Below are 12,039 nucleotides of genomic sequence, written 5' to 3' on the forward strand. Positions count from 1 at the left end.
AGGAAGAGACTGGACAATGGGGGAGAGAACGGAGTCAAGATAGGAAGAAATGAGTTCCGTGGGGCAGGAACAGGTTGACATGATCAGTCTACCGGGACAGTCCTGTTTGTGGATTTTGGGAAGGAGGTAGATGCGGGCTGTCCGGGGTTGGGAGACTGAGGTTGGAAGCTGTGGAGGGAAGATCTCCAGAGGAGATGAGGTCAGTGACAGTCCTGGAAACAATGGCTTGATGTTCGGTGGTGGCGTTGATAAAAGCAAAATACCATGGATGGTGGAAATCTGAAACAAAAACAGAAAATGTTGGAAAAACTCAGCAGGTTGATAAAAGCAAAATACTGTGGATGCTGGAAATCTGAAACAAAAACAGAAAATGCTGGAAAAACTCAGTGGGCTGAATTTTCCCCCGTTGGTGGGGAAGTTGATGGGTGGGCGCGCTTCCGATAGGTGCCCCTGATCGGAGGTGTGGCGCCATTTTACGTGGCGTCCGCAGGGAAGCGCTATGCGCTTCCTGTGCAGGCAGTGGGGAATGCCTAAAATCGAGTACGCTCTTTTGCGCATGCGCACGAAAGAGCGGACTCATCTCCCTGAGGCTAAGTGCTGCCTTAGGGAGATCGCCTCTAGTTTCAAAAATATTAAAAATAGAAAATAAAAATTTCCCTTACGTGTCCCCTTATGTGACAATGTCACATGAGTTGGGACATGTTCATAATTTCCAAAAAACTTTATTAAAATTTTAAAAACCCTACATGAAACCTCATCCCGTCTGTGGATGAGGTTTCATGTTTTTTCTACTTCCTGCTGGGGCTCCTGGCCTGCCCGCCAACCTTAAGGTTGGATGGGCAGGTCCACTAATTACTTTAATTGCTCTGTTAATGGCCTCAATTGGCCATTGACAGGTTGGTGGGCCCGCAGCTGATTTTGCTGCGCTCCCGCCTTTCTGAAAATTTAAATGGGTTGTGGTGACTTCGGGAGTTCCGCCCAACATCACCACACGTAATTTTACCTGTCAGTGAGCGGGCCCCGCCCCCCACTCGCCAACGGTATAAATCCAGCCCAGTAGATCAATAATAGCAAAATACTGTGGATGCTGGAAATCTGAAACAAACAGAAAATGCTGGAAAAACTCAGCAGATCAATCCAGCTCCACCTGTTCCCACTCCTCTTACACAGTATAAATTTAATCACATTTCCACTTCTCTTCAGCTCTGAAGAAGGGTCATACGCATTCGAAACGTTAACTCTGTTTCTCTCTCCACAGATGCTGCTAGATCTGCTGAGTTTTTTCAGCATTTTCTGTTTTTTTTTTATCTGTTTCAGTTAACCTGCTTCTCAAGCTTTTCACAAAAGACCAAATTTTAAAACAAGTAGTTATATTAATTCATTGCCTGATATTACAATTATTTCGCCATGTATCCCCGTGAAATGATTTAAATCTTTCTTCCAATTAATTTGTAGGGATGAATTACTGAAATGGAAAGTTATTTTCTCCAATAATAAAATCAGATTATTTTTGTTATTTAATCAATGAACAAAAGTTATATACTGCACTAAAATTGTTTACAATAATAGGGGCAACATGTAACTTATTTTCCAGGGCAGATCCCTTTTAATAACTTTTCACACCTTGCAATTGTTTCTATGTACCCACCAGTGTAGACGCAGGGCATGCAGAAATGCAGAAAGACCTTCCATGACGAGTAGAATGGCTACACTGAGAACAGCAAAGACAGCAAAGATGATTGTGAGCCCAATAGAGCTTAAGCCTTTATTTGCTGTGAAGCCATTGTGTAGAACCATGTGCCACAACACCTCAGAAAGTTCTGTAAAAAAAAATGGATTAGTTAGTATTTTCTCAATGCACACTGATTTCATGAGGTACTGGCCTAGATGATCTAATTGGTGTAAGCTTGACTGGAAGTTGTTCTAGTTGGCAGGCAGCCACCAACCTTTTGATCCTATGGGTATTTTTTGAGTCAGCCTTATTACTGTGGGGCAGAATTTAATCGGAAGAGTGCATCTCCCAACGGTGGGACCGGGAGGGGGTGCCACTTAACAAACAAAGAACAAAGAAAAGTACAGCACAGGAACAGGCCCTTCGGCCCTCCAAGCCTGCACCGATCATATTGCCCGTCAACTAAAACATTTTGCACTTCCGGGGTCCATATCCCTCTATTCCCATCCTATTCATGTATTTGTCAAGCTGCCTCTTAGACACCACTATCGTAACTGCTTCCACCACCTCCTCTGGCAGCGAATTCCAGACACTCACTACCCTTGTCCCACACATCTCCTCTATAGTTTTCTCCTCTCGCCTTATATCTATGTCCCCTAGTAATTGACTCTTCCACCCTGGGAAAAAGCTTCTGACTATCTACTCTGTCCATACCACTCATAATTTTGTAAACTTCTATCAAGTCGCCCCTCAATCTCCGTCGCTCTAGTGAAAACAATCTGAGTTTCTCCAACCTCTCCTCATAGCTAATAACCTCCAGACCAGTCAGCATCCTGGTAAACCTCCTTTGCACCCTCTCCAATGCCTCCATATCCTTCTGGTAATGTGGCGACCAGAATTGCATGCAATATTTCAAGCATGGCCTAACCAAGGTTCTATACAGCTGCAGCATGACTTCCCAGTTTTTATACTCAATACCCCTGCCAATGAAGACAAGCATGCCATATGCCTTCCTGACTACCTTATCCACCTGCGTTGCCACTTTCAGTGACCTGTGGACCTGTACACCCCGATCCCTCTGCCTGTCAATGCACTTAAGGGTTCTGCCATTTACTGTATAATTCCTGCCTGTATTAGACCTTCCAAAATGCATTACCTCGCATTTGTCCGGATTAAACTCCATCTGCCATTTCTCCACCCAAGTCTCCAACTGATCTATATCCCGTTGTATCCTTTGACAATCCTCTTCACTATCTGCAACTCCTCCAACCTTGTCATTGTCAACCCAATGTGTCATGAGCCCCAGTGCATGCAATTAAGATACAAATCATAAGTGTGTTTAACAGGCATATGCCTCATGTACAATGATGTGGCATGCCCACTGGCAGAAAGTGTCTTCTCCTGCGATCAGCTGACTCAATTTCAGGTTGGGATGAGCTATCAAAGGCTCACCTCTGCAAGAATTTAGCCTCTGCAGGCAGGGAGAACTGGTGCCAAGATTGAATACAGATCTTCCACCTGCAGGACCATTTAGATTTTTTTCTTTGCAACTCACAGCCTCCAGGTCCCCTTAACATCTTCCAGCCTCCTTGGCACCTTCCACCAATTGTCCCCTATCACTCCTCACCTGCCCCACCCCCCCCCCCCCCCCCCACTTTCATCTGGAAATTCATCTTCTTGGACCCCCAAACGCCCTCCCCTCCTTTCAGCCACAAGTATGTTTACATATAAAGAGCAGCCTCACAGTTCATGTTCTTTTCCAGGCTGTCTGGGAATGGCGGGAGGTGCTCCTCCCCAGGGATGGCAATAGGAGATCCTCCCATTTGACCAAGGGGGACTGGACAGAGATTGCGGAGGATGTGAGCAGTCTGGTGTCCAACTATGGACTTGGATGCAGTGCCACGAAAGGATGAAAGACTTCCTCCAATCATCCAGGGTAAGTGGCAATGTGGCATTGCATCAAAAGAGCCTCTCATGACAGTATCAAGCAATGGGACTTTGCAAGTGGAGAGAGAGGCCAGGCTGGGAAATATATAGTCATAATCAGAACCACATGGCAAAAGAGGCCAGATAGTGTGACAGTTGTGCATGATAAGGCAATTAGATTCCAGTTAGAATATGTGGCTAGTATGTGGCATAGGATACATGGGAACAATAGAGTTAGGTATCCCTTGACATGCGACTAAGTCTTCACTTTGTCATGCAGGATAAGGAGACCTTCAACTCAGGGAGAGGGCCAAGACTGGATGAGGAGTGGCTGACCTCTATGTGCTAATGCCATGGAGATTGCAGGCGAGCAAGATAGATGGTCTTATTAAAAAAATTTATTCATTTATGGGAAGTGGGCATTGCTTGCTCAGCTGGCATTTATTGCCCATCTCTAATTGCCCTTGAGAAGGTGGTGGTCAGCTGCCTTCTTGAACCACTGCAGTCCAGGTGGTGTGGTATACCCACAGTGCCGTTAAGGAGGGAATTCCAGGATTTTGACCTAGAAATAGTGAAGGAACAAAATACATTTCCAAGTCATGATGGTGAGTGGCTTGGAGAGGAACTTCCAGGTAGTGGTGCTCCCATGTGTCTGCTGCCCTTGTTCTTCCAGGTGGTAGTGGTCATGAGTTTAGAAGGTGCTGTTCAAGGAGCCTTGATGGTGAGTTCCTGCTGTGTATCTTGTAGATGGTACACACTGCTGCCACTGTGCATCGGTGGAGGAGGGAGTGAATTTTTGTGGATGGGGTGACAATCAAGTGGGCTGCTTTGTCCTGGATGGTGTCAAGCTTCTTGAATGTTGCACCCAATCAGGCAAGTGGAGAGTATTCCATCACACTCCTGACTTGTGCCTTGCAGCTGGGATGTACAGGCTTTGGGGAGCCAGGAGGTGAGATACTCGCCGCAGGATTCCTAGCCTCTGACCTGCTCTTGTAGCCACTGTATTTATATGGCTAGTCCAGTTCAATTTCTGGTCAATGGTAATGCCCAGGATGTGTCTCGTGGGGGAATTCAGTGATGGTAATGCCATTGAATGTCAAGGGGTGAAGGTTTGATTGTCTCTTGTTGGAGATGGTCATTGCCTGACATTTGTGTGGCAGAAATGTTACTTCCCACTTGTTCGTCCAAGCCTGCATATTGTTCAAGTCTTGCTGCATTTGGATATGGACTGCTTCAGTATCTGAGGAATCATGAATGGTGCTGAACGTTTTGCAATCATCAGCGAACATCCCCACTTCTGACCTTACGATGGAAGGAAGGTCATTGATGAAGCAGCTGAAGATGGTTGGACCTAGGACACTACCCTGAGAAACTAGGACATTACCCTGATGTCCCGGGACTGAGATGATTGAATTCCAACAACTGCAACCATCTTCCTTTGTGCTAGGTATGACTCCAACCAGCGGATAGATTTCCCCCTGATTCCCATTAACTCTAGTTTTGCTAGGGCTCCTTGATGCCACACTCGGTCAAATACAGCTTTGACGTCAAGGGCAGTCACTCTCACCTCACCTCTGGACCTCAGCTCTTTTTCCATTTTTGATCCATGCCTGTAATGAGGTCAGGATCTGAGTGGCCCTGGCAGAACCCAGACTGAACGTAAGTGAGCAGGTTATTGCTAAGCAAGTGCCGCTTGATAGCACTGTTGATGACCCTTTCATCACTTTACTGATGACTGAGAGTAGACTAATGGGGGCGATAATTGTCGAGGTTGGATTTGTCCTGCTTTCTGTGTACAGGACATACCTGGGCAATTTTCCACATTGCTGGATAGATGCCAGTGTTGTAACTGTACTGGAACAGCTTGGCTAGGAGCGCGGCAAGTTCTGGAGCAGTAGTCTTCAGTACTATTGCCGAAATATTTTCAGACGTCATAGCCTTTGCAGTATCCAGTGCCTTCAGCTGTTTTTTGATATCACATGGTGTGAGTCAAATTGACTGAAGACTGGCATCTGTGATGCTGCTGGATCATCCATGTGGCACTTCTGGTTGAAGATTGCTGCAAATACTTCAGCCTTACCTTTTGCACTAATATGTTGGGCTCCCTTCTCCTGCAGTAAGTTATTTAATTGTCCACTACCATTCATGACTGGATGTGGCAGGACTGCAGAGCTTAGATCTGATTTGTTGGTTGTGGAATTACTTAGCTCTGTCTATCATTTGCAGCTTATGCTGTTTGGCACGCAAGTAGTCCTGTGTTGCAGCTTCACCGGGTTGACACCTCATTTTTAGTTTTTGCCTGGTGCTACTCCTGGCATGCCCTGCCGTACTCCTCATTGAACCAGGGTTGATCCCTTGGCTTGGTGATAGAATAGGGGTTATGGTGACCCATGAGGTTCCAGATTGTGATTGAGTACAATTCTGCCGCTGCTGATGGCCCACATTGCCTCATGGTTGCCCAATGTTGAGTTGCTAGATCTGTTCGAAATCTATCCCACTTAGCATTTTGCTAGTGCCAAATAACATGATGGATAGTATCCTCAATGTGAAGACATGACTTCATCTCCACAAGAACTCTGTGGTGGTCACTCCTACCAATACTATCATGGGCAGATGCATCTGCGGCAGGCACGTTGGTGAGGATGAGGTCAAGTTTGTTTTTCCCTCTTGTTGGTTCCCTCACCACCTGCTACAGACCCAGTCTAGCAGCTATGTCCTTTGGGACTTGGCCAGCTTGGTCTGTCGTAGCGCTACCGAGCCACTCTTGGTGATGGACATTGAAGTCTCCCACCCAGAGTACATTCTGCGCCCTTGTCACCCTCAGTGCTTCCTTCAAGTGGTGTTCAACATGGAGGAGTACTGATTCATCAGGTGAAGCGGGTAAAGGGGTGTTGGGGGCAGTACATGGTATTCAGCAGGATGTTTCCTTGCTCATGTTTGACCTGATGCCATGAGTCTTCACAGAGCCTGAAGTCAATGTTGAGGACTCCCAGGGCAACTACCTTCCTGTGCTGCCACCTCTGCTGGGTCTGTCCTGCCAGTGGGACAGGACGTACCCAGAGATGATTAAGCTATGTCTGGGGCACGGGGTGGAATTGTCCCAGATTTGCACTAAGTGCGGTAATGGGCGGGAAAAAGGACGTTTTACTTACCTTTTGCAATGGTGACTTTTCTCAATCCTGCCTCATTAATCATGCATTTTCAGGAAACATGACATTTCAATGGCGAGCAGGCTTCGATTTGCCCGCCATGTCGTCACCTGGCCGCTTAATCACGCCAGACACCACATTTAAAGTGCAGCCGTGTGCACACTTCTCAGTGCTTCCAGCCCAGGTCTGCTTCAAAGAAGACCCTGAAGAGCAAGAAGACTGAAGCCCCCCCCTCCCACCCAGTTTAGTGTCGTGTCACTTGAGTGCCTTTTGGACGCCATGGTGTCCTCTACCCCTGCTCTAGCCACAGGAGAGGCATCCACTTTACCACTCTGGCTTGGTAGGCGATGGCAGTGGTGATCAGTGCCGATCAGTGCCAGTGTTGCACAGAAGAGGTTGACCATCCAATGCAGATAGAGGATTTATCACCCCACCTGTGCTGCCAGGGTAAGGCAGCCATCTCATCACTCTAAGCTCACACACTCAAGCCGATCACACATTCACTGGCATCTCACTCACTGCCAGCTCAAGGAACATCGCCACCCATTCTCACACACATCCTCACATCTCCATCTGTCTTCAACTCTCCTGGAGACTGCCTTCTCAGCCTCACCATCTTGAAACCATTTGCACAGATCAACTTGTGGCTCCACACACATCCTGGGATACCCCTTTCCCCAGTATAGCCCTCGCCCTGCAGCCTCCTCCCTTGCCTGAGGCCACTTCTCCCCCTTCCCCAAGAAAGCCCTAGCCCTGCAGCCATTGAAAAGCCACCCCTGCCTTTTGGCTGGTCTGGTAGGTAGAGACCCGCCTGTGAGCCCCGCTAAAAGTGATGTGGTGCTATCTGCAAAGCCTGGCGCCGATGACTGCTAGAGCTGCCCGAAGCAAGGTAAACAAATAAACCTCGAAGTCCCAAGTAAAGTGCAGCTCACTAAGTGCATGTCATTTATGTACAGTTGGGAAACGTGTCGGCATGGTGCCCAGGTGATCCAGTGTGGGGGGGATGATTCCGGCGAGCTGGGCTTATAATGATATGTAAATGTGTTACAATGATGTTCCCGACATCGGGAAATGCATCCTGCCATTGATGGGCACAGCGGATGATTGCAAACTGGTTTCACAATGTTGCGAAACTGATGTTTGACCTTCTTGCCATATCGTCCGCTCACGATGCCAAATGCACCTGATACCAGAGGTCACGAAAAATTCCACCCATTATCTGTAAGGTATGATTCCATAAGTATGACTATGTCAGGTTGTTGTTTGACTAGTCTGTGAGACAGCTCTCCCAATTTTGACACAAGCCCCCAAATGTTTGTAAGGAGGACTTCGCAGGGTCAAGTTTGCTGTTGTCATCTCCGGTGCCTACATCAATGCTGGGTGGTCCATCTGGTTTAATTCCTTTTAGACTTTTTAGTGGTTTGCTCAGCCATTTCTGAGGGCATTTAAGAGTCAACCACATTGTTGTCTGTTCAGTGGATTTTCAAGGATCTTTGCAGTTTCCATAGCAATTCATATTGAGTGGGAATATCTATTTGATTGCATTGACATTTGATTTATGACTATCCTCAGCTACGTGGGCTGCATTTGGTAACTGGTTCTGAATGCTCTGTATTTAATTACCTTTGTTCCATGTTTAGTTATACCTCTTAAATAATGGAAGTTATGTTAGTTATTTTCCAATCCTCAGGAATATTTATTGAGTTTAGTGAATTTACAAGAATGGAGGTTAAATCTTCCCTTGTTTCAGTCTCCAACTTCTTTGAGGTTTGTGGGTGAAAGATGTCTGGACCAGATACTTAATTTTTGAGCACTGAACCTTCTGGGGACTATTTCTATCATAATTTACGTGGTGTTAAGCTCCTACAGAGCTGAAGATTTGGCACATGACTTTGGCAATTCTTGCCTATGGTACATAGTATGAACATGGGTGTGGAAATTTGAGTTCATTAGAACAAATCAGAGGAAGGAAAAGTAATGTTAAATGATGCCCTTTTAATAAAGCTTAAGCCAACCAGGATTGCCTCCCTCTTTGGTCCCACAGAATGGTCTTTTTCTAGCTTTCCTTTACTTTCAAGAATGCTCAACATTTTGTTCAGTCATTTAATTAAACTTTTATGGTTCTATTATGGTTCTCTATTGAGAACCTGATCACCATCATCCTCTCGCCTTCCCACTTCTTTGCCACTACTGGGTGACATTGTTCTATTCTGTACAAAAACAGAATTACCTGGAAAAACTCAGCAGGTCTGGCAGCATCGGTGGAGAAGAAAAGAGTCGACGTTTCGAGTCCTCACGACCCTTCAACAGAACTGAGTATAGTTAGGAGAGGGGTGAAATATAAGCTGGTTTAAGGTGGGGTGGGGGGGAGAGAGAAGTTGAGGGGGTGGGGGTGGTTGTAGGGACAAGCAAGCAGTGATAGGAGCAGATAATCAAAAGATGTCACAGACAAAAGGATCAAAGAGGTGTTGAAGGTGGTGATATTATCTAAGAAAATGCGCTAATTAAGAATGGATGGCAGGACACTCAAGGTAGAGCTCTAGTGGGGGTGGGGTGGAAAGACTGACAAGGTATTAGTTGTAGATTTAAAAATAATAGAAATAGGTGGGAAAAGAAAAATCTATATAAATTATTGAAAAAAACAAAAGGGAGGGGGAAGAAACGGGGTGGGGATGGGGGGAGGGAGTTTAAGATCTAAAGTTGTTGAATTCAATATTCAGCCCGGAAGTCTGTAAAGTGCCTAGTCGGAAGATGAGGTGCTGTTCCTCCAGTTTGCGTTGGGCTTCACTGGAACAATGCAGCAAGCCAAGGACAGACATGTGGGCAAGAGAACAGGGTGGAGTGTTAAAATGGCAAGCGACAGGGAGGTTTGGGTCTTTCTTGCGGACAGACCGCAGGTGTTCTGCAAAGCGGTCGCCCAGTTTGCGTTTCGTCTCTCCAATGTAGAGGAGACCGCATTGGGAGCAACAAATGCAGTAGACTAAGTTAGGGGAAATGCAAGTGAAATGCTGCTTCACTTGAAAGGAGTGTTTGGGACCTTGGACGGTGAGGAGAGAGGAAGTGAAGGGGCAGGTGTTGCATCTTCTGCGTGGGCATGGGGAGGTGCCGTAGGTGGGAGTTGAGGAGTAGGGGGTGATGGAGGAGTGGACCAGGGTGTCCCGGAGGGAACGATCCCTACGGAATGCCGCCGGGGGGGTGAAGGGAAGATGTGTTTGGTGGTGGCATCATGCTGGAGTTGGTGGAAATGGCGGAGGATGATCCTTTGAATGCGGAGGCTGGTGGGGTGATAAGTGAGGACAAGGGGGACCCTATCATGTTTCTGGGAGGGAGGAGAAGGCGTGAGGGCGGATGCGTGGGAGATGGGCCGGACACGGTTGAGAGCCCTGTCAACGACCGTGGGTGGAAAACCTCGGTTAAGGAAGAAGGAGGACATGTCAGAGGAACTGTTTTTGAAGGTAGCGTCATCAGAACAGATGCGACGGAGGCAAAGGAACTGAGAGAATGGATGGAGTCCTTACAGGAAGCGGGGTGTGAGGAGCTGTAGTCGAGGTAGCTGTGGGAGTCGGTAGGCTTGTAATGGATATTGGTGGACAGTCTATCATCAGAAATTGAGACAGAGAGGTCAAGGAAGGGAAGGGAAGTGTCAGAGATGGACCATGTGAAAATGATGGAGGGGTGGAGGTTAGAAGCAAAATTAATAAATTTTTCCAGGTCCCGACGAGAGACAGGAGGGTGTGACTGGAAGTGAGGAAGGTAAGGGGACCCAGAGGACAGGAGTGCAGGAGCCTCAGCACTTGCAATTGACCAACAGGTTTGAGGTTTTTTCAGCTTGTTTGGATGAGAGTGGGGGCTGCAGGGTGGATGAGCTAACTGGCCATGACTGGTACAGGAAGCCATTCAAGCGGGGGTGGGGAGTTACAAAGAATGTAGTGGTATTAGGGGACAGTACAGTTACCATTCTCTGCAGCAAAGAGCATGAGTCCAGACAGCTATGTTGCCTGCCTGGTGCCAAGGATTGGGACATCTGCTCGGGCCTGGAGAGGAACTTGCAGTGGGATGGGGAGGATCCAGTTGTCGTGGTCCATGTTGGTACCAACGACATAGGCAGGACAAAGAAGGAGGTTCTGCATAGTCAGTATGGGGAGCTTGGCACCAAATTAAGAAGCAGAACCTCAAAAGGTCATAATCTCTGGATTATTACCTGAGCCACGTGCAAATTGGCATACGACAAATCAAATTAGGGAGATGAAAGCGTGGCTCAAAACTCAGAGAAGTGGGTTGCGGTTTGTGGAGTACTGGTACCAATGCTGGGGAAAGTGGGATCTGTACCTTTGGGACGATCTACAGCTGCATTGTGCAGGGACCGGTGTTCTTGTGAGGCGCATAATTAGGGAAGTAGAGAGGGTTTTAAACTAAATAGTGGGGGCAAGAGTACAAATTTGGGAAGATGTGATAAATGAAAGAGTAGAGACAAGGCAAAAGAGAAAGGTATTATTACAGGAAATGAAAAACAGACCGTGACAGGAAGGGATAGAGAATACAAAATCTAACAGTAAATCATCAGATGAGGCCAGAGTTTATCAAAAGAATAAAAGGATAAAACTAAGGGCTCTGTATCTGAATGCATGAAGCATTTGAAACAAAACATGAACTGAGAGTACACATAGAAATAAATAATTACGATTTGATAGCCATTACAGAGACATGGCTGCAAGAAGACATGGATTGGGACCTGAATATTAAAGGGTATAGGACATTTAGGAAGGACAGGAAGTGAGGAAAAGGTGGAGGAGTGGCCCTATTAGTTAATGATGGTATTTGCACAATAGAGAGGGATGACCTAAATTCAGGAACCCAGGATGTGGAAATGTTTTGGGTGGAGATGAGAAATGGTAAAGGCAAGAAGTCACTTGTGGGAGACAGGCGCCCTAACAATAACCACATGGTAGGATGGAGCATAAAGAAGAAATAAAGGGAGCTTGTCAGAAAGGCACGGTGATAATCATGGGAGATTTTAATCTACATATAGACTAGAAAAATCAGATGTGCAAAGGTAATTTAGATGAGGAGTTCATAGAATGTTTCTGGCATAGTTTCTAAGAACAGCATGTCCTGGAACAAACAAGAGAGCAGGCTATACTAGATCTGGTACTGTACAATGAGATGGAATTAATTAATGATCTCATAGTGAAGGCACCCCTAGGTAGTAGCAACCATAATATGCTTGAATTTTACATTCAGTTTGAGGGAGAGAAGTGTGGGCCTGAGACTATGGGCGGAATTTCCTCAAAT

General features: G+C 46.5%; 1 protein-coding gene across 1 annotated transcript in view; it reads right to left on the bottom strand.

Annotated features, from left to right (window-relative positions):
* Nucleotides 1–1,617: 1,617 nt before the first annotated feature.
* LOC144674102 (V-type proton ATPase 116 kDa subunit a 1-like) overlaps nt 1,618–12,039 on the bottom strand; it is a 215,139-nt gene continuing 204,717 nt past the window's right edge. The window contains exon 18 of the mRNA XM_078535614.1: nt 1,618–1,820. Coding sequence (XP_078391740.1) covers nt 1,618–1,820 — 203 coding nt within the window. The remainder of the gene's footprint in view (nt 1,821–12,039) is intronic.

Source organism: Cetorhinus maximus, chromosome 3, assembly GCF_964194155.1.
Source record: "Cetorhinus maximus chromosome 3, sCetMax3.hap1.1, whole genome shotgun sequence".
Lineage (NCBI taxonomy): Eukaryota > Metazoa > Chordata > Chondrichthyes > Lamniformes > Cetorhinidae > Cetorhinus > Cetorhinus maximus.